The following is a 27,168-nucleotide window of genomic DNA, read 5'->3' on the forward strand; positions in this document are numbered from 1 at the left end:
AACAGGTATACAGTGGTGGGTTCACTAAACAGAACAGGTATACAGTGGCGGGTTCACAGAACAGGTATGCAGTGGCGGGTTCACTGAACAGGTATACAGTGGCGGGTCCACTGAACAGAACAGGTATGCAGTGGCGGGTTCACTAAACAGAAAAGGTATACAGTGGCGGGTTCACTAAACAGAACAGGTATACAGTGGCGGGTTCACAGAACAGGTATGCAGTGGCAGGTTCACTGAACACAACAGGTATGCAGTGGCGGGTTCACTGAACAGGTATACAGTGGCGGGTCCACTGAACAGAACAGGTATGCAGTGGCGGGTTCACTAAACAGAACAGGTATACAGTGGCGGGTTCACTAAACAGAACAGGTATACAGTGGCGGGTTCACTAAACAGAACAGGTATACAGTGGCGGGTTCACAGAACAGGTATGCAGTGGCAGGTTCACTGAACACAACAGGTATGCAGTGGCGGGTTCACTGAACAGGTATACAGTGGCGGGTCCACTGAACAGAACAGGTATGCAGTGGCGGGTTCACTAAACAGAACAGGTATACAGTGGCGGGTTCACTGAACAGGTATACAGTGGCGGGTCCACTGAACAGAACAGGTATGCAGTGGCGGGTTCACTAAACAGAACAGGTATACAGTGGCGGGTTCACAGAACAGGTATGCAGTGGCGGGTTCACTGAACAGGTATACAGTGGCGGGTCCACTGAACAGAACAGGTATGCAGTGGCGGGTTCACTGAACAGGTATACAGTGGTGGGTCCACTGAACAGAACAGGTATGCAGTGGCGGGTTCACTAAACAGAACAGGTATACAGTGGCGGGTTCACTAAACAGAAAAGGTATACAGTGGCGGGTTCACAGAACAGGTATGCAGTGGCAGGTTCACTGAACACAACAGGTATGCAGTGGCGGGTTCACTGAACAGGTATACAGTGGCGGGTCCACTGAACAGAACAGGTATGCAGTGGCGGGTTCACTGAACAGGTATACAGTGGCGGGTCCACTGAACAGAACAGGTATGCAGTGGCGGGTTCACTGAACAGGTATGCAGTGGTGGGTTCACAGAACAGGTATGCAGTGGTGGGTTCACAGCACAGGTATGCAGTGGCGGGTTCACTGAACAGGTATACAGTGGCGGGTCCACTGAACAGAACAGGTATGCAGTGGCGGGTTCACTGAACAGGTATACAGTGGCGGGTCCACTGAACAGAACAGGTATGCAGTGGCGGGTTCACTGAACAGGTATGCAGTGGTGGGTTCACAGAACAGGTATGCAGTGGTGGGTTCACAGCACAGGTATGCAGTGGTGGGTTCAATGAACAGGTATACAGTGGCTGGTCCACTGAACAGAACAGGTATGCAGTGGCAGGTTCACTGAACAGGTATGCAGTGGTGGGTTCACAGCACAGGTATGCAGTGGTGGGTTCACAGCACAGGTATGCAGTGGTGGGTTCACAGCACAGGTATGCAGTGGTGGGTTCACAGCACAGGTATGCAGTGGTGGGTTCACAGAACAGGTATGCAGCCAGACAGGAACAAGTTAAGCCTAACTAATCTTTCCCTGAGAGACAGTCTGCAGCAGCTCGCCCTACTCTCACTAACGCAGGCAGCACACGAGTGACCGTAATGGCCGCCGCTGCCTGCCTTATATAAGGGGGGTGGGGCTCCAGGGGCTAGTGTAGCCTAATTGGCTACACTGGGCCTGCTGACTGTGATGTAGAGGGTCAAAGTTGACCCTCCATGTGCATTATGGGGCGAACCGAACTTCCGCAAAGGTTCGCCTGCGGGACGCGAACGCGAACCACTGAAGTTCGCATGGAACCGTTCGCAGGCGAACCGTTCGGCCCAACTCTACTAAAGGCACACTCTGCCACAGGGTAGTATGCAAGAGGACATGGTGCACTGGGATCGTCCTGCTGTGGGCTCTCCTGCCGCTGGACAATCGCGATGCACATATGTAAAAGTAGCCTATCACTTACCATAACACTGTATACATCACGATATGGATACAAAGATGAGAGGCGCGCTATATGGCAATTGAGTGTTATATTTTTATTTTATTCTAAAAATATGCCTTAGGATAAAAAGTGAATTGCATAAGGACCACCCCATATCAATTATCATCACATATCAATGCACATCACAGCGGTTTTCAAAATAAAACTTCGTCCTATTTATAGGAAGTTTATAATTATGAATGTAGCTTTACAAATAGAGTTTGTTGTCACTTGTACTGTATATGTATATCAATTACTCCCCATCTTTGTTGTGTAAGATTTTTGTTGTATTGTTCTTAAGTGTACTATCCTTTGTGTTAGATTGTTGGTATATTCTTTTGTTTTCAGGTATGTACATAAGGCAGGTGGAGTCTTCATAGCTGATGAAGTTCAGGTTGGATTTGGTCGGGTAGGGAAACATTTCTGGAGTTTCCAACTACAAGGTGAAGATTTTGTGCCAGACATTGTCACCATGGGAAAACCGATCGCCAATGGACATCCTATGTCTTGTGTGGTGACAACTAGAGAAGTTGCAGAAGCATTCGGAGCTACTGGACTGGAATATTTTAACACAGTAAGGACCTGTAGAGCAACACGTAAACCTAAAAAAAGTTCACCTATTTTGCCAATCAAAATCAGTTTGTTGTTCCGAAATTTTCAAAATGTTGTTTTATTTTTTGCAACATCCTCTATATAGTGTCTACAGACAGTCCAACTTCCTCCTGTTTTCAGAGAAACTCAGCAACAGATGTTTCTGAAAATCTCAGGCACAGGAAATATTGACATCCGGTTTCCCTGTCCATGTCTTTCATATATTTTCTGCATGTTTACAGACAATTTTAAAATACCATATTTTTTGGAATATAAAACGCTCCAGACTGTAAGACTCAATTAGATATAGAGGTAAAAAAATCAGGGGAAAAAAATAAAAATACTAAACCTAGATGTGTTTACGGTGCAGGAGCATCTTATGGACCCCCCCCGAAAAAAAACTGTCTATAAGCTATTCTAACTAAACTACACTGACCAGCTACACTACACTACCATTTGCCCGTGCCAGTTACACAGCACTACACTACACTACACTGCACACTACAATAGACTACAAACTACACTACACTAACTACCTGCTGCTCTCCCAACTAAGCTACACTGCACTACACTAACACTTCTTAACACTCTAACACAGCTCTTACCCATCCGGCACCTTGCTCCTCTCCCCGTCACTGCAGGCCTGCTTCACCACGCGTTCCTCTTCTGAAATTGCTGTACACTGCAACCACTTGCCACTATACAGCTCCAGGTCCTCTGTTCTGCATGGCCTCCATACTTTCATATTGATTCAGCTACTGTAATACCAGCAGCGTAAGTGTGCCGGGGTCAGGCATAATGTGTGGTGCACGTGCGCTACTCGGGTTTCAGTAACAGGACCAATACAGAAGTACAGAGGCCATGCAGAATGGAGGACCCAGAGCTGTGTAGCGGCAGGTCGCTGCAGTGTACAGCTATATCCGAAGATGCCGGAGGAGAAGAGGAACATGTGGCAAAGCAGGACCAGAGCGAGGTGGGAGATGAACATGGCACAGGAATGCGGTAGGTGCTTCCCTGCACAACATTTTACCGTACATTCGGTATGTAAAGCGCCCCCACCCCCCAGTTTTGGGGAAGAAAAGGTGCTTTGTATATTCTGAAAAATACAGTACATGAAGCTGCTCATGTAATACCTTCATTCCATTAGTATAAAACGTTATGGCCATGGATATACAGTACCGGCTTATTATTAAGTATTTATATAGCGCTGACATCTTTCACAGTGCTTTACAGAGTACATAGTCATGTCACTAACTGTCCATCAAAGGAGCTTACAATCTAATCCCTATCAGTTTAGGGAAATTGAGGGGGAAGCCAACTAACTTATCTGTATTTTTTTGGGATGTGGGTGGAAAAAAAGAGTGCCTTGAGGAAGCCCACACAGACACAGCGAGAACATACAAACTCCTTGCAGATAGTGCCCTGGCTGGGATTCACTTTAAAATTATGCTAGAAACATAAAAAATGTTGAGTGCTGCAGGGCTTGCTCCTTGCCTGTGATTTCATCAGCTTCACATGATGGTTTCCAGAGATGAGCTACGCTGAGCACATACTGTACATTTCTCAGCTAGCTTGGAATCTATGATCTCATGGATTACTGGTCCCTGAAGACAAGTACGGGGCTCTGCTGTCCAAACCTGCTGAACACACATGCTCTGTAGGAAATTATGCAGCCTGATGCCTGATGAAGTACTCTAAGATATGTTAATTAAACTAATTCTCTAATTATTAGCTATTGCATTTCATTCTCAGTTTTCTTCTCCTTATGCTTTGCTTTCATGTGTATGGACAATTTCACATTTTTATCTCTGTTGGCCCCCAACCCAGTATAATGTTAGTAGGACAAGTTTATCAGAAAACAATGGATCTATATATCAGTTCCTGTTGCTCAAAATTACCATTGCATGATCTCATCAGCCAATCACTGACTAATTTTACCACCTCCATGTAGTATGAGGATTTACCTATACAATCTGCTCATATTATTTTAACTGCTTACTTTTTCACTGGAGTGGCCCTTTAAAGAACTATTCTTTGAGGGATAGTTCACATTAGGGGCGTTTTGACATTTTTTTAAGAGCTGGTCATTTTCAAAATCGCCCTGAAAGCGCTTGTGCAATGATTCTCTATGAGAAAGTTCACAGCTGAGCGGTTCGTGCATGGGCCATTTTTGAGGCGATTCCGCCTCAATGGGAGATATAGAAAACTGCAAAACGCTCACAAAATTGCTTTGTGCATCGATTGCGTGAGCATTTTTAAGAATAAATACATTGTATTTATTCTTTTCCGGATCAAAGAGTTCAGTTCCTGACTGACGTCAGGAAGTGAAAAAATGCAATCACTATGCAAAAGTGCTTAGAAAATCGCTTATCAAAAACGTCCAACGCACAGAAATAAAAAAAAAAAAAACGCTTCAAAAAACGGCCAACGTGAACAGCCACACAAGCGGAACACAATAGGAACAAGGCCTTAGTCTAATGAGGTTGCACATCATTTTCTCCTCTGTTTGGTGGGCCCAAACGATTGTTTCTGATCGTATCAGATGGTCAGTCTTTTGAAAAATTAGATTGTTAAAGGGAACATGAAGTTAGGTGTATATGGAAGCTGCCATATTTATTTATTTTTAAACAATACCAGTTGCCTGGCAGTCCTGCTGATCCTCTGCCTCTAATACGTTTAGTCATAGACTCTGAACAAGCATGCAGATCAGACGTTGCTGCCAAAAATCTGACTAGATTAGCTGCATGCTTGTTTCAAGTGTGTGATTCGGATACTACTGATGCCGGAATGATCAGCAGGACTGCCAGTCAACTGGCATTGTTTATAAGGAAATAAATATGGCAGCTTCCATATCCCTCTCTCTTCAGGTGTCCTTTAAAGAGGAACTGCAATGAAAATAACATAATAAAAAAAAGTTGCTTCATTTTTACAATAATTATTTATAAATGATTTAGTCAGGGTACGTTTCCACTAACGTGAATTCGCATGCGTTGTATTCATGCAAATTTGCATAACCAATACAAGTGGATGGGACTGTTTCCACTTCTCAGGATTTCTGAGCGTTTTTGTCCGCATGAAAAATCTGCATGGCAGAGCCATCAGAATTCACATACCGCATACCGCTATGTGATTCGCATACAATGTATTTAATAGGGAATTCGCATGCAGTTTTGTTATGCGAATTTTCATGCAAATTTTCATGCGACTTCGCATGGAATCAATGGAAAAGCACACAGGCACTGCCATGGTTAAATTCTCATATATCGTCATCCATGCGAATTCGCATGAAAATTCGCATATAACCGCATGCGAAATTCGCATCCGCATGCAAATTTTTACTGCGGTGATTCCCACCGCACAAGTGGAAACGGGCCCTCAGTGTTTGCCCATTGTAAAATATTTCCTCTTCGTAATTTACATTCTGTATTTATCAATGCTGGCAGGTGATGTCTGTGGAAGGAGAAGCTGTTTTTTGGCAGTTGGAAACAGCTGTTATTTCCCACAATGCAACAAGGCTCCCACAGTGTGAAGTCAGTACCTTGGTGCTGGCAAAACACTGTGGGAGGGGGTTTGCCACAATATCAGCTATACAGACCACGTGATGATGATCTGTTTGTAAAAGGGTAAAGATTTCTCATGGGAAAGGGAGTATCAGCTACTGATTGGGATGAAGTTCAATCCTTGGTTACAGTTCCTCTTTAAAGAGAATCTGTATTGTTAAAATCGCACAAAAGTAAGCATACCAGTGCGTTAGGGGACATCTCCTATTACCCTCTGTCACAATTTCGCCGCTCCTCGCCGCATTAAAAGTGGTTAAAAACAGTTTTAAAAAGTTTGTTTATAAACAAACAAAATGGCCACTAAAACAGGAAGTAGATTGATGTACAGTATGTTCACACATAGAAAATACATTCATACACAAGCAGGCTGTATACACCCTTCCTTTTGAATCTCAAGAGATCATTTGTCTGTTTCTTTCCCTCTGCAGCTATCATCCACTGAAGTGTCAGGCTGTTTCTTCCTGCAGAGTGCAGACAGCTCTGCCTGTATGTAATTCCTCAGTATGTGAAAGCCCAGCCAGCTCAGAGGAGGATTTATCCAGCTTGTAAAAGATAAGAGAGAAGAGAGACGCTGCTCTAATCTAAATAATACACAGGCAGTGTGCAGAGAGGGGCCTGGAGGGGGGAGTTCATAGCAGAACCACAACACTGAAGAACTTGGCAGCCTTCCAGACACAGGCCTGACAAGTCTGACAAGAGAGAGATAAGTTGATTTATTATAGAGATGGTGATAGTAGAACGTGCTGCAGTAAGCCAGAACACATTAGAATAGCTTTTGGAACTTGTAGGATGATAAAAAACAGGATGCAATTTTTGTTACGGAGTCTCTTTAAGGCAGCCTCCATAGCCCTCTTACTATAGTGTTATTTTAATTCAGAGGTTTTACTCATTTGCCATGCTGTTCAAAACTGAAAAATAAAACAATGGTGGTTGGAGTTAGACTTTATATAAAGCAGTATATTTTATCAAAATCAGTCTCAATGTATTTAGTTATGACTAATGTTGTTTTTCTACAGTTTGGAGGAAACCCAGTATCTTGTGCAATTGGCTTGGCTGTGCTAGATGTTATTGAAAAGGAAGATCTGAGAGGAAATTCTACCAGAGTGGGAAACTATCTAATAGAACTACTAGAAGAGCAGAAAGAAAAGCATCAGCTGATAGGAGATATCAGGTGACGCGCTCTCGGAAAGCCCATCACTTATTTATGTCTCTCTACAGTCTGCAAGCACACCTTGATGATGTACAAGTGTACACTTACCTAATTACTATAGACAAAACAGCTGCCATTACAGGAGCAAGGGCAGACTTTCTGCCATTTATATTATAGCTGTAGTCATCAGTCTACATTTCTTTGCCTTGATGCGTTACTTGCCTCTTTATAGAGCACAATGGGTATTTCATGTCTGCTAGGCATACAGGAGTTTAGAAGCCAGGTATGTGGGTCAGGTATTTACAAAAAGAAAAGGATGGGGCATAAATATGTACTTACATCTAATGAGGAGCATAAATTTCACACAAACCTAATTTCTCATCGGAATTTGTAACTATGTAAAATTGCATTAATTTAGTTAGTAACCGGGAACCTTAATTTTGCGTAATTGTATGCTGAATTTCGCAGTTAATAGCAAAGCCCTAATACATGCTATTGTCACCAAAATTGCTAAGTATGTTAAAGTGTACCTGAAATCACTAAAAATAAAGAAATTATACATACCTGGGGCTTCCTCCAGCCTCTTCAGGCTCATTGGTCCCTCGCCCTCCTCCCAGGCTGCCTACATCTTTGGTCCGGTAATTCATCCAGTTGGGGCCAGTCAACGCAGGCGCAGTGTGCCCATGCGCGCTCCCTGTCACGCTCCCGTCAACAGGACCGTGATAGGGCACATGGGTATGGCCAAGTTGCATATACGCAGTTCTCCCTGACGGGATGAATTACTGGGCCACACTAGGAAGACGTTGACGGATGGATGAGTCTGAATGGGGCTGGAGGAAGCCCCAGGTATGTATAATTTTTTTCTTTTTAGCAATCTCAGGTATCCTTTAAGGGGAATAGTAAGAACATGTCAAATAAAGAATTTTTCTAAAAGACCTTGTAGTTTTTGAGTAAATTGATTTTAAAAGTGCAAAGGAAAAGTGTTTTTTAAACCGTCATTTTTCTGCTTTTAAAAAACATTTTTCCTTTGCATTTTAAAATCGATTTTCTCAAAAACTAAAAGGTCTTTTTGAAAAAATGTTTGAAATGTTCCCACATGGAAGAATGAGCTGCGGCACATGAGAATTGATCTTTAAAGAGAGGGGAGCACATGAAATGGAAGAAAGGCAGCACATGGAAAGGCTGCCACACATGATATAAAGGCTGCACAATAATTATGGTAGTCTGCACACAGGGCCGGCCCTAGACTTTTTGCCGCCTGAGGCAAATTTAGGAGAATATTGCTGCCGCCAACCTCCCCCCCCCCCCCCCCTCCGCCGAGCCGGAGGGGTAGCGGGCAGGTAGGGGGTATTGGGCCTAGAGGTGGGGAGGGGGGTCGGACCCCCCCCTCCCTCGCCTGGGTCCCCCGATCTGCGCTCCCCTCCAGCTGTAATTAGGAAGCAGCCACTTGCAGATCGTAAGAGGCACGGGCGGGGAGGACTCACCTTATCCTGGATCCATCGTGCGCTCCACTGACGTCACTTCCTGCATCGCTGTCCACTTACAATACAGTGGTGATGCAGGAAGTGACGTCAGTGGAGCGCTCGCTGGAACACGGAAAAGGTGAGTCCTCCCCACCCGTTGCCTCTTACGATCTGCAAGCGGCTGCTTCCTAATTACATCTGGAGGGGAGCGCAGATCGGGGGACCCAGGCGAGGGAGGGGTGGGTCCGACCCCCCTCCCCACCGCTAGGCTCAATACCCCCGACCTGCCCGCTACCCCTCCGGCTCGGCGGCCAGCCCCCCCGGGCGGGTGCCGCCCCTAGAAGTTTGCCGCCTGAGGCAAATGTTTCACCCCGCCTCATGAGCGGGCCGGCCCTGTCTGCACATGGAAGCACAGCAATGGCTACACATGGGGAGGTAGCAACAAAGTAGAGATGTTGTATAAGGAGGGTGGAATTGCTCTTGGAACTTGGTGCAGCACAAAAAAGTTGACCCATGGGGACTAAAAGGATGGTGCATTTTCAAAGAGAAAACAATCAATTTTTAGTTAAACAGAAAAAAAAAAGATTCTGATTGTTTGTCAACTGCAGCTCAAGTTTTCTTTGCAGTAGTTGTAAAAAACACAGTGCTCAGCCTAACGTATTAAGTTTCTTCTAAGTTGAAGTACTGTATATTGTTGATCCAGAAAAACCAAAACCTGGTCTTGGCTTACTTTAAACCATTTGGAGCCTTATGACAGTAGTTTGGGACCCTCAGCTGGGTCATATCAAGCAGAAAGAACTGCCGAAAGGGTACTGAATTAGTGTTTGGGTTGCTGCAGCTGTATTAATGCCCCAGCAGCAAGACCCATTCTTTAATAAACTCAACATAACCCTAATGTGTGACAAATGTCTTATTGCCAGTGTATGCATGGATATGCATCTGCATATTTTTACAAACATTTTAGCAATCCTTGATATAGTCTGATATGACCGTGACAAGGAGTGCAAAGTGTTGTAAATCAAGCCCACTGTGTTCTTTATAACACACCCTCACACAAGGAAAATTTCATACTTTGTTATGAAACCTCCCTGCACACCACTAGATGCTGGAAGAGGACACAGGCCTCAATTCACAGAGCTTTATCAAACACTTTATCAAACGTTTGATAATTTACCTCATGGGTAAAATCTAATTTTGAATTCACTAAGGTGTTATAGATTTATCGAATGTTTTATCGATGAAATGTTCAATAAATCTATAACACCTTAGTGAATTCAAAATTAGATTTTACCTATGAGGTAAATTATCAAACGTTCGATAAAGTGTTTGATAAAGCTTCGTGAATTGAGGCCACAGTGTGACCTCATTGCTCTTCAAATCTTTAGCCAATTGCTTCATTATATCTCATGAGATGTGCAGACAGTCCACTACTTACACATGACTCAAGTTACAATATTTCAGAGATACAAAGTTGTCTTCATATACAAAATATACAATACTTTTTTTTACTACACATTTATGTTGTTAACCACTTAAGTACCAGCAGTCTCTGCCCCTTTAAGGACCAGAGGCCGCTGGTACCAGAATCGGCGGAATACCAACGAATACCATTTCAGCACCGGACAGCAGCATGGGGTTAAGTTCATTTAGTTCTGATACTTTTTTGATTGGCTGGAAAATGTACTGGTTAAGGGCTCAGGAGACCAGGGTTCAAAACTCGTCTCTTACTGTTCAGTAAGCCAGCAGTAAGGAGACCTTGGGCAAGACTCTCTAACACTGCTACTGCCTACTGAGTGCTTCCTAGTGGCTGAAGCTCTGGAGTTTTGAGTCAGTCAATGTCCTGTGTCCTGTCTTTATTCCAAGCTAGCAGGAGGAAAGATCAGAGCTAAATGGAATGCACCCATTCCTGCTGCGGCTGTTCAGGTTTCAAACCACACAGTCCCGAATTCCAAAACAATCACTATTTCAAAGCACAATGAAAACAACCAAAAAACAGTTTAAACTGTATGTCTAAATCCAGAGTTGTCCGAAAGTAAATCATTTATCAACGTTTTACCATGTTTAACACAAGACTCAACTGATATACAAATTCAACTTAACAACAACATCTCAGAATGTAACCTGCTTGTAAGTAGGGGAAAGCCTGTATTCTACCATAGCACACTCATTGTTTGGTGGGAAGCAAGAATGGCATGTTTATTGTTCATCTTCATTTCTGCAGGGGAGTTGGATTGTTTGTTGGAGTAGATCTGGTTAAAGACAGAAAATCCAGGACTCCAGCTGTAGCTGAGGCTCAGCACATTATATATAAGTAAGTGTGTCACTGATAATGTTACACTAAGACACTGACCTACTCTCACTGCTTACATGGATCCTGGCATCACAAACGTCCTTTCTCTGCCTGGCCAAGTTCACAGCCGCTGCTCTAATTTCTTAAAATGAAATTTCATCTTTGTTTACAAAATAGTCAAGTCATTTTACAATCTAATTATCTTTTCGGTTTGCAGACTGTTGTGCATGCATTAAAGGATTTGGACACTAAAACAGCAATGTTTTTCAAGCATAAAATCTGTACATTTCATTACGTTGAGTACAATACAGAGCAGTAATCTAAATTTAAAAAGGTTCCCTAGGCTGAAGCTCGTTGAAGATCAGGTACTGGTGTAACTACTAGAGGAGCACGGTACCTGTGAATGGGAGCACTTCTCTACCCTATGTCTGATACAGGTCCTTCTTTCACCACTTCCCCATTAGTCATTGTACAGTTGTACCCCCTCAAGCAGGGTAGTGCAGAGTTGGCCAGTGATGGAGTATATCACATATTCCAGTTGGGTCCAGCTAGTCCTCCTCTTCAGAGAAGAAACAACCCACTCTCACTACTGAAAACAATGAATGTCAGAAACTGCTGCCACTGTTTTGTCACCTCCTTTATGTGCTGCCTTACCTCACCTCATAGAAGGGGAAGGATTGGCACTGCTCCATGTAAACTTTTACAAAAAGTAATTTCACTTGTGGCAAGAATGCTCTAAGAATAAGAGAGCCTGTCTAGGAGTTCTGGTGAAGTGGTTGACAGGGTGACAAGGGGTGACATTATGACACACTGCTCAGTCAATCTACAAGGTGTAGTCACAGACCTGACTTGAGGCATTGCAATCATAACTCGAAACAACAATATTAAAATGAACCTGTGGGAAGAAAACGTTTAACTCTCCTCCCCAGGAGACACAATCTGGTCCACAATGCTTGTCGTCTTCTCTTCAAGATAAAGCACGCTCTTTTATTGAGCCATTATATCCACAAGAAAAAACGACAATTGTTTCGGGGGCCTCGCAGGGTCCCCCTTCATCAAGGCGTGTGGATATAATGGCTTAATAAAAGAGAGTGCTTTATTATGAAGACGGAGTGCTGGTATACTTGATGTTTATTGACTGTGATTGGCATGCCTATGCCATAATACCAAGCACCCGACGCATTGGAGTTTTTGGTGTGCCTACTCACAATTCATTGAAGTTTGCGTCTTCTCTTCAAGGTCTGTTGTCCCCATCCATGCCTCTGTCATGGCGGTGAAGTCTCCAAAGCTCTCAATCCACATTATACACCAATCTTGCCTCTTCTGATGCTTGGGTCAGTGGAGTGGTTCTGACCAGCAGAGCCACTACCCAACCCACAGAGCAATGTCTGGAAGAAGCAAGGATGAATGGAGACTATCGCCATAGACTTTACCATGGAGACTGGAGACAATGGTCCCAGAGGAAAAAGGGGGGATCACGAACCTGGCAAAGCCTTTTTCTCCACACAGGTTAGTGGTCCTATTTTGCCTGAAGATTTAATAGCCCTAAAAAGTTCAACAGTTTTGAGGCTGACAAAAACACTGCTATCAGTTTCATCAGTTTCATTTTGTAGTATGCCTTACAAAACATACACAACACTGATGTTAATATTATTGTACCTATTATTCATGAGGCAAATACATTTAAGAGAAGTCATAATTTTGCCTGATGTTTGGGTTTCATTGAAAACATGCCTGTAGTGGCTGAAGTAGCTGGTTGTTTTCTCTCTCTTTCTCTCACTGTTTATTTACAACGCAATGTTATTTCCAACTATCTGTACTGAGGCATGCTGATAAGTAGCAGATAGATGACTGATAGTTTATGATACAGCACAACCTATGACGTTTCTACATCTGCTCTAATCTATGTGTGTACAACTGTAAGAGACTGGAGAAACTTTTAATTAGGTGCTTGTACTTCAGTGTGCAACATTACTACAGTCAACAGATGCTTTCCTTTATAAATATTTTAATCAGTTCCTTTTATTTCTGCTGCTTTAACAATACTAAACAAAAGTTTAAAAATAACGTATTTATCTTTTTTTAGACTTAAGGAGCAAAGGATTCTACTTAGTGCAGATGGACCGCACAGGAACGTACTGAAATTTAAGCCTCCAATGTGCTTTACAAAAGAAGATGCCAAGATGGTAGTAGATGCCATTGATAAACTTCTTACAGGTATGGGCATGTGGGCCTTTACTATACACGTACTCTTAGTTAAAAATTACAGCGGCAGTATTATATACCAGTTCTGAGAGTCAGTCCCATTTGTATGGATATTGTACCTTTTTCTGTTTTTTATATGTTTTCTACCGGGTTCACTAACTTTCCCAGAAAAACACAAGTTAGATATTGTCTACTAAAACTGTCCCCAGTACGTGAGGTAAAACCATGACCGTGTTAGTTTGGGCATCAAGTTACAAATAACATTTGTAAAGTTAATAACTGCCAAGGTTTTAACTTCAATAACTATTCAACAGAAAGGAAGAGTTTTGTCTGCAAGAAATTGCTAAACGTTGAAGCTAATTACTTATAGTGTACAGTATAATTTATGTTGTAGCTAGCCTACTGTAGCAAATATATACTAGTGGCTAAGTAAAAAAGAGCTTAAGTATATTTTAACAATTAATAGCAATAGTGACATGACGATTGCTCCCCTGCCCAGCTGGAAGCGAAGGACCTGCACAGCACAGCCAGCTACTCTTGAAGTCCGGGTCGTGACCACCTTCCATAATGTATTGGTTTATTAAACGTATAGCTTGCTCACACTTTCAACAGCTCAGATATGCTAGTGCTGTACATTAAAACCTGCTTTAAAGAGGAACTGTCGCAAAAATCTTAAAATTTAAAACACGTACAAATAAGAAGTACATTTCTTCCAGAGTAAAATACACTTTTCTCCTGTGTTGCTGTCACTTACAGTAGGTAGTAAAAATCTGACAGAACCGACAGGATTTGGGCTAGTCCATCTCTTCATGGGGGATTCTCAGCATGGCCTTTATTCTTTATAAAGACATTTCCTGAAAAAGATTTATACACTGATGCTGGCCAGCCTCCCTGCTCGCTGCACACTTTTTTGGTAGTTGGACAGATTAACTGCCATACACTAAGTGCTTTTAAAAATAAAGAAAACCCTGAGAACCCCCCATGAGAAGATGGGCTAGTCCAAAATCTGTCTGTAATTTCAGATTTCTACTACTTACTGTAAGTGACAGCAACATAGGAGAAAAGTAATGTATGGCTCATTTTACTCTGGAAGAAACGTACTTCTTATTTATATATGTAGCAGTAGGGTATTGTACCGTGTTAGCCATCAGTAAAAGCAAGAAGTTTTAAATCAGGATGATACCATTTATTGGCTAACTAAAAATGAATAAAATAAGCAAGCTTTCGGCCTTGCAGCCTTCGTCTGGCTTATATCCTGTTAGTTTGCAAACTGGTGGTACAGACAGCTTATATACATGCAACATCAAAAGGGAAAACAGATATTTTTTTCAAGCATAAATACATGTCATTAAGATGCCTAAATTCACACAGACCATCGACCTGGGGTTAGAGGTTGTAAGCCAAGATAATAATCCTTGTTTACTCCCTGCTCACATACCTGGGAGTTGGACTGACACAGAGGTATCGTAAATTCTTAGTTCACAAGTTCAGCTATAATGGCTGAGAAAAGTTCAAATGTCATCAGTCTCATACCAATATAGAAAGTTGTTGTCCTTATTCAAACCCTTCTGCACAGCTTTGAACCAATTTATAAATTTTGTTTCTGCTATTAATCGATCATTTGACGTTTTGAAGCCACCCTTCAGGGCAGTGACACGAAGATCATCCATGCTGTGTCCGTTGGACCGAAAGTGTGTAGCAACTGGGAGCCCAGATTTGGTATCTTTAATAGTGTGCCTGTGTCCATTCATACATTTGCGCAGAGTTTGTCCAGTTTCTCCCACGTACATAACATTGGGGCATTTAGCACACATGATCAGATACACCAGATTGGTGGAACCACAGGAAAATTTACCTTGTACTCTGTACTCCTGTTGTGAACCTGGTATCGTTACCCTGTCAGTGGAGTAAATGTGTCCGCAGGTCCCACATATTTTTTGTCGGCAGGGCGATGTTCCGTTTTGTTGAGGCCTATTCAAAGAACTCCTGACAATCATCTGTTTTAGATTGTGTGGTTGCCGATATGACAAGAGTGGAGGTTTAGGGAATATCGTTCTCAGTCTGTGATCCTTGTGTAAAATGGGATGTAGCTCCTTAGCAATCCTCCTTAAGATTTCCAGGTGTGGGTTGTAGGTGACAACCAAAGGGACACGTTCCTCTTTCTGGTTTTGCTTATATTTCAGGAGTTCAGTCCTGGGGATGTTGCTGGCTTTCCTGATTTGGGCCTCAGCCATAGGAGGACTGTAACCTTGTTTAATGAAAGTGTTCTTAAGGCGATCCAGGTGCTTGTCTCTGTCCATCCTGTCAGAACAAATCCGGTTGTACCTTATTGCTTGGCTGTAAATTATAGAGTTCTTAATGTGCTTAGGATGAAAACTGTCATATCTTAGGTATGTGGGACGGTCTGTAGGTTTGCGATACACAGAGGTTGTTACCCCTGATGTATATAGTGGTGTCCAGAAAGTTAATCTCTGTGTGAGAGTAGGTAAGTTTCAATCTGATTGTAGGATGGAAGGCATTGAAGTTCCTGTGGAACTGGAGAAGATCATCCTCACTTGCGGACCAGATAATTAAAATATCATCAATGAAGCGGAAGTAGGCCATGGGTTACACTCCATGACCTGTCTGGAGTGTTCTTTGGACTTCATGGTGTTGTTGCTCCCAAGATTCTCTTAGACAACCTCTGAGGCCTTCACAGAGCAGCTGTATTTGTACTGACATTAGATTACACACAGGTGCACTCCATTTAGTCATTAGCACTCATGAGGCAATGTCTATGGGCAACTGGCTGCACTCAGACCAAAGGGGGCTGAATAATTACGCACACCCTACTTTGCAGTTATGGATTTGTAAAAAATGTTTGGAATCATGTATGATTTTCATTCCACTTCTCACGTGTGCACCACTTTGTATTGGTCTTTCAGGTGGAATTCCAATAAAATCGATTCATGTTTGTGGCAGTAATATGACAAAATGTGGAAAACTTCAAGGGGGTCGAATACTTTTCCAAGCCACTGTATATCACATAGGTGCATGGGAAGTCTGAGATACACAAGTGACATGAATGTCGTATGTATGTATGTTTAGTGTTCACTCTCATATGTCTTTGCTTCTGGATAATGGAGCGCAGTACCTGGGTATTATCTCAGTTCAATTCCAGATGTCCTGGATGCTATTTGGGTTCAGTGAAGAATGTTGATGCATTCCTGAATCCTGCTACAGCCAGTTTGAGCGGGTAGTCGTGGGATAATGGTGATAATGGTGCATGAGATACGCAGGCGTACTAAGTAAGCCATTGTTTTCCCATACAGTGAGCACGAGGTGTACACACTCGGCTGTGTTGTATTGCGCAAAAGCGGATATCATAGATTTGTACTGTGATCACGCACCTACGACAGCGAATATGCGCTTGCGTGTGTTATGGTTTAGGGAGTATAATTGGACTCCGGGATTTTTTGCTGAGACCAACAGACGTGATGGATTGTGTCGCCAGGTGTTGATGTTGCTACACTTGGTAAAGAAATGTTTATGCATGCGTACTAATTATTACTAACCCTTAAACTATGATTCTGCAAGCCTAGATAATTATTATACCAGGATAGTAGCTTAATAAATATTATTATTGAATTTTTCCTCACGTTTTGCTGCAATTCATTTTACCCACTACGGTGGTGAGCAAAGTTAGAGGGTTTAAAAACCCTTCCCGTGAGGCAAAACAGAAGTCTCTCCTGCTTTAACTGGGGCATATTCACTAACTTGCAGTAAAATCACTAACTGGTACTTACATCAGTTATGTGATGTGTGTTGCACAATTAGCGCAAGCAGCCTTACCTAGGTAGTAATGGACATTTTGCCAAATGTAGGCAAATAGCGTAATGTGATTTTCCCTATCAACAAGCGCTAAGTAATGCATATTACACTAATTGCATAATGTGCGCTACATAATTAATGCAAGAGCCAGTAAAACTGCCCCAAGTGGTGTCATCTAAATAAGGACTCAATGAATTAACATTTAAAATGAAGAATTGAGTTAGACCTTTGCTTCTGTATGATTAATTATTTGCATGTGACAGTTTTCTCACGTGCAAAATTTTGATCCCAGTGAAGCACTGCCCCTTATCTGATGTTACAGTCTAAGGTCTGGGACCCACTAGCAGCACTTTTCTGAGTGCTTGTGATTTGTAAAGCTCTTGCTAATTTAATGCTATGGGTGTGATCCCACTTGAGTGATGTAATTTTCTAAAAAAATTACCCATAGCATTACATTAGCAAGAGAACAAGAAAAGCACTGCTAGTGGGTCGCAGGGCTAAACAAAACTAGCTTAGTATTATCACAGGAGGCAGGAACTCTCCATGGTGCTGAACTTCTGCTTTCTCAGTCACAACATTTCAATTGTTCCTCAATATTGGGATAAGGGTACTTTGCAAGGAGGGGTGCAGTCCCCACCACCACACCACATCCCTTCTAGGGTATCCTCCCAATGTAGAAAGCCATATGAGTTGGTAGAAGCTAGGAGAAAAAGCCTGACACTCATTAGCCTCCCCACTTTGGCCATCTCTACGTGCAAGTATGATTAAGGGCCTGTTCAGACTATGTGCGTTCCTAGCCATTTTTTTCAGAACGCGTACAGGCAGACTTTCCGCATAGAAACGGCTATTAATGTTTTCTAATGGCCTCGTTCACATGCATGCGTATGAGACGCATACGTTTCTCATCCGCATTGCTGCACACAGTTCTGTGCGACACGCACAGAAACGGACGCAATGAAAGTCTATGGACGCGTATCAAAAACGCGTACTATTGCGTTTTAGCGTACGTTTCCCTCTGCGGTTTCCATAATTCTTTTTTTTCCTGGGTCACGTGTGTGTGCAAAACGCAAATAGAAAACACATTTGAACGCAAGAAAAACGCATGCGTTTTTCAACTTGCGTTTTTTTAATTTATACGCGTTCTACAAACGCTGACAGTCTTAACAGTGCTTAAGGGGTTAAAAAGCCTTAAAAGAGCAGGGAGAGGCTTCTTTGTATCTCAGTTATGGAAAAAAAATACAGTATGAATATAATGTTTAGTTAAAGTTGTAGGGATGTTTATAAAATGTTATAAACAAAACCTATGTTTCAAAGCAGCGTCATCAGCTATATTTATTTATTTTAAGTATTTATAAAGCGCCAACATATTATGCAGTGCTGTACAGAGTATATAGTCTTGTCACCAACTGTCCCTCAGAGGGGCTCACAATTTAGTCCCTACCATAGTCGTATGTATGTATCGTGTAGTGCATGTATGGGCTAGGGCCAATTTTTTTTGGGGGGGGAATCCAATTAACTTATCTGTATGTTTTTTGGGGATGTGGGAGGAAACCGGAGTACCCGGAGGAAACCCACGCAGACACGGGGAGAACATACAAACTCCTTGCAGATGTTGACCTGGCTGGGATTCGAACCGTGGACCCAGCGCTTGCAAGGCGAGAGTGCTAACCATTACGCCACCGTAATGCCCTTTGCCGTGCTGCCTATATTGCTGGTGATGATCACTGCAGATATTGCCTGGTGCATAAAGCTATGTGGTGATGGCAGGGAATCACACAGTGTATTGTATGGGCCTTTATGACTGGTGTGTGTGCAGCATTTGTTTCTTAAGAACACTATCAGTATTCTTTTTTCCCCAATCACGTCTCCTGGGGCCTGGGGCAGGTTTCAGCTGGGGGCCCCCTAACCCCCTCCCTCCAGGAAAGTCAGCCCTTTTTCCCTAATGGTCTTTCCCTCATGGTCCTCCCTACATCTACACTGGGCCCCTGCATATGTAGCTGCATATTAATCATGCTCCCGTCCCGGTGTTGCTAATTTCGTGCTGTTTTCAACTAAGCTGTCTGCCTCTTCTGCATCTGGCGCATGTTATTTACACATAACAAAGGGACCCGGGGAGCAGTGTGGGGAGACCACTTGCCGGGGTCAAGCAACACGGGGCCCCCTGTGCCTGAATGGCATAGATGGCCCTGACTAATAATAGCAATGATAAATCAGTCCCTCAGTGTATCAGACCCTTAAAGAAAGAATGGAAAGTCATTATTAGTCAGCAGGCAAAAGGAAATATAATACTATGCCCTGTTCTTTAATTTGTTTACGTCTACTTTTTATCATATGCTAATGTTCTTTCCATGAACGTCAGCAGAGATAAAGTCCATTGCCATGAAGTACTATAATCAGCAGTAAGCAAGGTTAAAGAGATTTGTGAGCTCTCCCTGCATGAAATACTTCAGGTTGATAAAATATTTCAGTAGCCTGTGAAATGTGTGATGGGGTTTTGTCATGCCTCAGTTGTCTTATTTTTACTATCAGCCGGCATATCCCCTGTCCAACTCCAAGCATTCTGTATGATTTTCAACCCTTATACAAACTGGACTTTTTTATGTCTCCCACCAATGACACCGTTGCTATTCTACACCAACAGCTGAAGCTGGTTACATATAATCAACTGTAGAAAGCCTTGTCACACTGTTTGTTAACCGCTTCTGGACCGAGCTAACTGAAAACTATGGTATGTCCTGTTTACTATTTCAATTACCGCGCTGCAACAGCAAAGCTAGTGGGCTGTAGCAACAGGGAAAGCGGCGTGTATGGCAAGAGCGACGGGTCCATGCGGCGTGCCGTCGGTGAGTCCTGTTTTTGTACCAGCACGTCTCTGGTCCTTAAGAGGCCAGAGTATTAAAGTGAACCTCCAGACTAAAAATCTACTCAGCAGCACTGAAAAGGGTTGGTGTTTCTTTAACAGTTTCACGGCATCAGAACTTTGTTTTTCTTATCCAAGCCTCATTTTTTGGCTGCACAGAAGCTAAGCTCCGCCCCATCAAAGAAAACTGCCCGGGCATTTTTCCCCTGATACTGTGCAAAGCATTATGGGATTTCTGATGTTGTTCTCGTTGCCTAGTACCTGGGAGGGGTGATCAGGACACAGGACAGTTGGAACTGTGTCTCATGCTCTCTGTCACCTCCTTTCAACCAAAAAGATGGCTGCCCTCATGAATTCACAAACATTTGCCTGTTCTTATAAAACTGGGTGGGTAAGAGATTATATTACCTATATATTTTATTTAACATAACTAATGTAACTTAATGACAGTATGTTTGTTTAGTCCGAAGTTCCTCTTTAAGTACCTTTTCCAGAGAATGTTTGAATCTGTAATTTTGCAGTGATCAATCCTTATAGTTTTGGCAGCATCAGATATTGTGCATTATATACGATCCCATTCTAAACATGTTTTTTTTTATTTTTTTTTTATAGGATTTGAAGAAGCAACAGGAAGCAAACCAGCTATTGTGTCTGAACAAAAAGGGAAGAAAAGAAATGAAGTATGTTGACAAGTATAGAGGTGTTAGTTAATTTTTCAGCCTGAGATATCCAGAAAATCCAGCGCTGATGGTGGTACCGTGGGGAGGGGTTTATATGGTTAAATAATGGGGCAAATGGAGAATTGTACTTATGTCTGCTAATATATTTGAAAACACAACCATTATAGCACAATGCTGCAGGAAACAAGGCATATGTATGTAATGAACGTATGTAATATCAAAACAGGCTCTCCAGATGTATGCACAATATACATACAACCACACTTCATAAAATAGTAGAGTACAATTCTATATCCATACCTAAAAAATAAGTACATTTCTTGGTGTGGTCTTAAAGGGAATGAGAAAGAAAGGGTTATGGAGGCTGCCATATTTATTTATTTTAAGCAATACCAGTTGCCTTGCCCTGAATCACAAACCAAAAACAAGTATTCAGCTAATCGGGACAGACATGGGCCAGACAATCAGATCTGCATGCTTGTTCAGGGTCTGTGACTATAAGTATTATGCTGGGAATTCACGGGTCGTTTCTGGCGCTCGATTCTGCGCCCGATCGTTTTGCCACTTGATTCCCACTCGATTCTCTTATCTTCCTCTCATTTTTCTGTCTTTTTTCAATTCACTTCAATGACAAACTGAACGGCAAAATGATTGAACGGTGATCGAACATGTCATAAATGATCTAACTAACCATCTAATCAGCTCAGAAACGGCCCGTGTATTCCCAGCATTAGAGGCAGAGGATCAGGAAGACTGCCAGGCAATCTGCATTGTTTAAAAGGAAATAAATATGTTAGCCTCCATATCCCTCTCACTTCAGATTTCCTTGGATTGGATTACCAATGTTGATTAGATAATTTTACAATGTCCCTGTATTATGAGAGCTTACATACACAACATGAGTGCTTACCTACACAACATGAGCACTTACCTACACAACATGAGCGCTTACCCACACAACATGAGAGCTTACCTACACAACATGAGCGCTTACCTACACAACATGAGTGCTTACCTACACAACATGAGCGCTTACCTACACAACATGAGCGCTTACCTACACAACATGAGTGTTTACCCACACAACATGAGTGCTTACCTACACAACATGAGCGCTTACCTACACAACATGAGTGCTTACCCACACAACATGAGTGCTTACCTACACAACATGAGTGCTTACCTACACAACATGAGCGCTTACCTACACAACATGAGCGCTTACCTACACAACATGAGTGCTTCCCTACACAACATGAGCGCTTACCCACACAACAAGAGCGCTTACCCACACAACATGAGCGCTTACCTACAAAACATGAGCGCTTACCTACAAAACATGAGCGCTTACCCACACAACATGAGCGCTTACCCACACAACAAGAGCGCTTACCCACACAACATGAGCGCTTACCTACAAAACATAAGCGCTTACCTACACAACATGAGCGCTTACCTACAAAACATGAGCGCTTACCTACACAACATGAGCACTTACCTACACAACATGAGCGCTTACATACACATTTTCAAAGTATTCAAAATCTGTTGGCCCTTATACTATATGAAAGTGGAAAAATATAGCTAATAAAAATTGCATGTATGTTCTGTCCCTTTTTCTTCCTCATTTGTCCCTTTTACAGGGCTGATGAACAGACCTATATAATTATATGTATTTTTTTCCTGAAAAAATGTGTTTAACTGACTCTAAACTTTATTCCCATCATTTACATTGATATATTTCATATTTTCAAATGTTAATGTGTAGGAAAAATGAACCAGGTTAGAATGGACTAGAGTGGTTTGAATTAACAACATATTTTTCCTATAACATCTTAATTGTATGCATGCCTAGGGGTGTGTAGGGGCATGGTTAGGGGTATGGTTCACACTTGCTTTAAAAACGTTTTAAAGCTCCTCGAAAAATGCAGGAAGTGGATCCTATGTTAAAAATAGGACCCACTTCCACTTCAGTGTACGATCCGTGTGCCACGGAATGCAAGACAGAACGTAGAGTCTGGACTTTGCACTTCTTCCCAGGCTGGACAGGAAAATGTGCCCAATGATAGCCTATGAGAACGGACTAGTCGCCGCATCCGAGTCCCCGTTTTCTTCGCATCCACTCCGCTGCCGTGACGTAACACTCACGTGTCCTGCTGCCCATCGCTGCCGCTCGGTTCCTGAACAGCCTGCTTGCTGGGGATTCTCCATTGAGCCACAGCAGACCAATGGGGATCCTCAGCAACAGGGAGAATTCTCATTGGTTCATGTTGAACCAATGAAAACTCTCCCTGTTGCTAGGCAGAGCCATGCTTCTGTTGGCCCCCGGGCTGCTGCACGGACCAAGTGGGAGACAAGCGGTGGCGGCGAGACAGGTGAGCGGCGATGCATATGGGCCGACGTAGCGACACTGCGGATACAGAACAGATGCAGAATGGTGTATTTGCACAAAACAGATGCAGAATGAACAGAACGCATCCGCCTCACATGTTCCTCGATGTTCCTTTTCCGTTCTGCATCCGCACATGTGTGGACTGAGCCTAAGGCCCATATGCAATTCACTTTTTCACCTGAGTTTTCTTCCAGGAGATAATTTTACATCTACGATTTTATAATTACTTTTTAGCACTTTGCAACTGAAAAAGTACAAAAAAGTACTTGAAAAAGTACTATCAAAATTATTTTGAGTATTTGTTTGCTTGTTGGTGGTTTAAAATGCATAATATTGACAAGTTTGAAAATTCAGGTGAAAAAGTGAATTACATATGGGCCTAAAGCTGGCCATACACTGGCCCGATTTACCGCCGTTTCGACAGCAGATTCGATCACTGGGATCGAATCTGCTGCCAATCGTTCGCGTTACATGCCGAATTTCGATTCATTTCGTCCGATCCCGTCGATCGCGCCGTGCGGAAAATTACCGTCGATCGCCCGCGGGTGAAGAGCGCATCGCTAGCGGCGTTCGAGTGCCCGACGACCGACGCAATAGAGCCCGCATACATTACCTGCTCCGCCGGCGCGACTGCCCCCGCTCGTCTCCGCTCTTCTCCGCTCTGGTCTCCGGCATGCCTTCACTTATTCCTGCCCGGCAGGAAGTTTAAACAGTAGAGGGCGCTCTACTGTTTAAACTTCCTGCCGGGTAGGAAGAAGTGAAGCATGCTGGAGCCGGAGACCAGAGCGGAGACGGAGAAGAGCGGAGAGAGACCCGGGAGTCGCGCCGGCGGAGCAGGTAATGTATGCGGCGGGGGGGGGGAGCGGCAGCAGCAGCACCACCACAACAGATTGTGAACGGTTTCAGGCTGAAATCGGTTCACAATCTGTTTGCAGTAAAGGTAGCCATACGATCCCTCTCTGATCAGATTCGATCAGATAGGGATCTGTCTGTTGGTCGAATCTGATGGCAAATCGACCAGTGTATGGCCACCTTAAGTGTCACTCTTTCTTATCTCAAAAAGTTGGGAGGTATGTTACAATAATCTCTAGTTTGAATGATGCAACCTGCAGCAGAACACTAATCATTTTATGTTTTTATTTATTTATTATTTATATATATATATATATATATATTGATGAACCCCCCAAAAACATACAGGCAAGTTAACTTGCTTCCATAAAAAGTGGCCCAAAACCATGGTAGGGACAGACTAGGACCCATGTGGCAGTATAATGTGAGCCTTGTGAGAGACAGTAGTGACATGACCCATTCAAAGCACTCTATGAAGGCAAAAGGCTCATACACACCTACCAACAATCTGTCCAACTATCTTCCAAACATGTCTGTTGGAAGATAAGTTAGGTGTGTGTACGGCTGGCAAACAACCAGATGACCAACTGATAAATAGGTTGTTTGCCAGATCCAACCCGAGGATCAATCTGACCAACTATCATGCAGGTTGGAATGTGTGTACAAGTCTTTTGAACAACTTTGTTGTTTTTGAAAGCAAACATGTTGTGCAGTTTGTTGTTTAGCTTGTTTGCATAGTATTTGTAAGTGAGTTGGTTGTTTAGTTGGTTGCCGTGTGTGTACGTACTTGTCATGTAAACAACCTGTTGTGTGGTTGATCATGTTGTGCGGTTGGTTGAGCATTAAGTTGGACTTGTGTATGAGCCTGTAGAAATAATAACAATAATCAAATGTATCGCTTTATTTCAGGAAACTAACCACTTACAAGAGAACTCAAACAGTTCATCTGGAAATGCCTGCAGATCCCAAGGAACAAACTTTCACTCGGAAAATGGTCCCATTACAAGTAAAAGAATCAGAACAAAATAGAACACCATGATCCAAGAGTTCATATAACAGCGCTGGAGTACAAGCAAGAATTCTGTCTGTACTGGTGCTGATGGGTTTTTACTAAACTCTGTTTTATTGTACGGATTACTGCGATTTCAATATTGGAATGTAAAATATATCCATGTTTTAATGGCTTTAATATCAAATACTGTCTAACAACTGATTTCCAAATAGGATAGTTCAAGAAAGTGGCACAGTTATAATTAACCTTTATATGCCCCTAATGACAAATGTCAGTATGATTTCATGCTATGTAGTGCACTCTGTAATTAGCTACAGAGCAGCAGGTATAGCTATTGAATTGTTCTAACTTTTATTAGAAAGCTAAAGGTGCTCACAAAGAACAACCCGCCCACAATGCAGAAGCTGAAAACACAGTGCTGCAGACAGGTGGAGGAATCCAGAGTAAATTACAGCAATCCTGAAGCAAAGATACTTATATAAGACCTATTGACTGAGTAAAGGAAGCATGGTGCATTAAAAAGTTTGACCAGCATTAAACCTAAGTTCCCATTCTTCTATGCTATGATCGCTGATGCCCTGCATGTGCAATACATTTTTCCTTTCATTGGTGCCAAGAGACCCCCCAGGTTATCTGGATTGGAGTCCCAGCAACGCCCTTGATCAAGGTTAAAGTAAATGGGAACCATGTATGTAAAGAAAAGCCAGAATCTCACCTATGGAGAGGGAAGGGTCTAGGTCCTATAGAGCCTTCCCGCTCTTCTCACGGTACCCTCATTCCAGCGCTGGCTCCCTCATTAGCAGTTTCCTACCAAAGTGTAACAAAAACAAAAGTTTGCTTTCCTAAAACAGAAAGAATTTGCGATAATTCAGGTTGGAGTGAGCTCGAGATGTCTCCCAGGCACCACTGCTGAATATATGCAAATTAACCATTGTACCCTTAGAAGCTAAACACACCTCCAGAACCGCTGGAATGCAATGATGTGTCAGCTTGTTAATATGTACAGAGCCATAATAATCCAACATGCATACAGACTGTTTCGGATTGTTTGATCCTCATCAGTGCATGGCATGGATTAATTTGGCTCTATGGAGTAGGGCTTGTAAATCCGAGAAGCCCTACTCCATAGAGCCAAATTAATCCATGCCATGCACTGATGAGGATCAAACAATCCGAAACAGTCTGTATGCATGTTGGATTATTATGGCTCTGTACATATTAACAAGCTGACACATCATTGCATTCCAGCGGTTCTGGAGGTGTGTTTAGCTTCTAAGGGTACAATGGTTAATTTGCATATATTCAGCAGTGGTGCCTGGGAGACATCTCGAGCTCACTCCTACCAAAGTGTCAAAGACTGCTCTGTGCTGCTGCGGGAGGCTTTGGAAGTGTTCGGGAGCCCGAGTACAACCGAAGACGGGCTGTCCCGTACTGCGTGAGAGCGTTCTTTCACGCATACACAGTATGGAGCCGCCCATCTTTGGGGGCACTGAGGCTCCCGAAGACTTCCACAGCCTCCCACGGCGGAAGATTTGAACACTGGTGACAGTGCTGGAACGAGGGGACTGTGACAGAAACGGGAAGGCTCTATAGTACCCAGAACCTTCCCACTCCTTAAGTATCTGTTTGTTTTTTTTATAATCGCTTCGGGATTGCTTTATTGCACTGACAGGATCTGGCTTGCCCAAGCTCCGATTTATTCAGTCTGGATAATGTCAGTAGTGATGTGAGCTTGTTCACTGGAAGCTTCCTTGTTAAAGTGAAGCCAAAAAGTACAGAGTATTGTTCTATGAATAAGTATTCTTTTGCATGAAGAATGTTATATGGTTCTGTGCTGTACTTTATGGCCATATTTTAATAAATAGGTTTCTGACGACCAAAGCCATGTGACTTTGGCCATTACCTCAATTAAACATAAAGCTAACCCATGATGAACCTAAGCATATAAATAAGCATATGAATACAAATACAGTATATGATGAATATAAATTCCTTTCACGTGCAGTTTCCACTGCAGGTAACCTCTGACTGTGTGAAATAAAAGTATGTCCTGCTTTATATGGTTACCACAGCAATAATTTGGTTGCATTTCACAGCACTTACTGCAGCAGAACACAGGAAGGTGATCATTGCACCTCTGATCAGACCTGTCTAATTGCAGCACACCACTCAGTATATTAATGGAGTAAGGAACTCTATTGGAATAGTATTATACCCTTTGGATGAAAATGTATATGAATTGTAACTGCCAATAAAATGTATTTAATTGATGATCTGCATTGCTAACACTGCAT

The 27,168-nt window shown here is 42.7% G+C and overlaps 1 protein-coding gene across 1 annotated transcript in view; it reads left to right on the forward strand.

Annotated features, from left to right (window-relative positions):
• Positions 1–25,788, forward strand: part of ETNPPL (ethanolamine-phosphate phospho-lyase) — a 70,076-nt gene extending 44,288 nt beyond the window's left edge. Inside the window, exons 8-13 of the mRNA XM_068270542.1 lie at positions 2,358–2,583; positions 7,177–7,331; positions 10,995–11,084; positions 13,150–13,280; positions 20,551–20,618; positions 24,772–25,788. Coding sequence (XP_068126643.1) covers positions 2,358–2,583; positions 7,177–7,331; positions 10,995–11,084; positions 13,150–13,280; positions 20,551–20,618; positions 24,772–24,891 — 790 coding nt within the window. The 3' untranslated portion in view covers positions 24,892–25,788. The remainder of the gene's footprint in view (positions 1–2,357; positions 2,584–7,176; positions 7,332–10,994; positions 11,085–13,149; positions 13,281–20,550; positions 20,619–24,771) is intronic.
• The last annotated feature ends 1,380 nt before the right edge of the window (positions 25,789–27,168 follow it).

The sequence above is a fragment of the Hyperolius riggenbachi genome, chromosome 1 (genome assembly GCF_040937935.1).
Source record: "Hyperolius riggenbachi isolate aHypRig1 chromosome 1, aHypRig1.pri, whole genome shotgun sequence".
Classification (NCBI taxonomy): Eukaryota; Metazoa; Chordata; class Amphibia; order Anura; family Hyperoliidae; genus Hyperolius; species Hyperolius riggenbachi.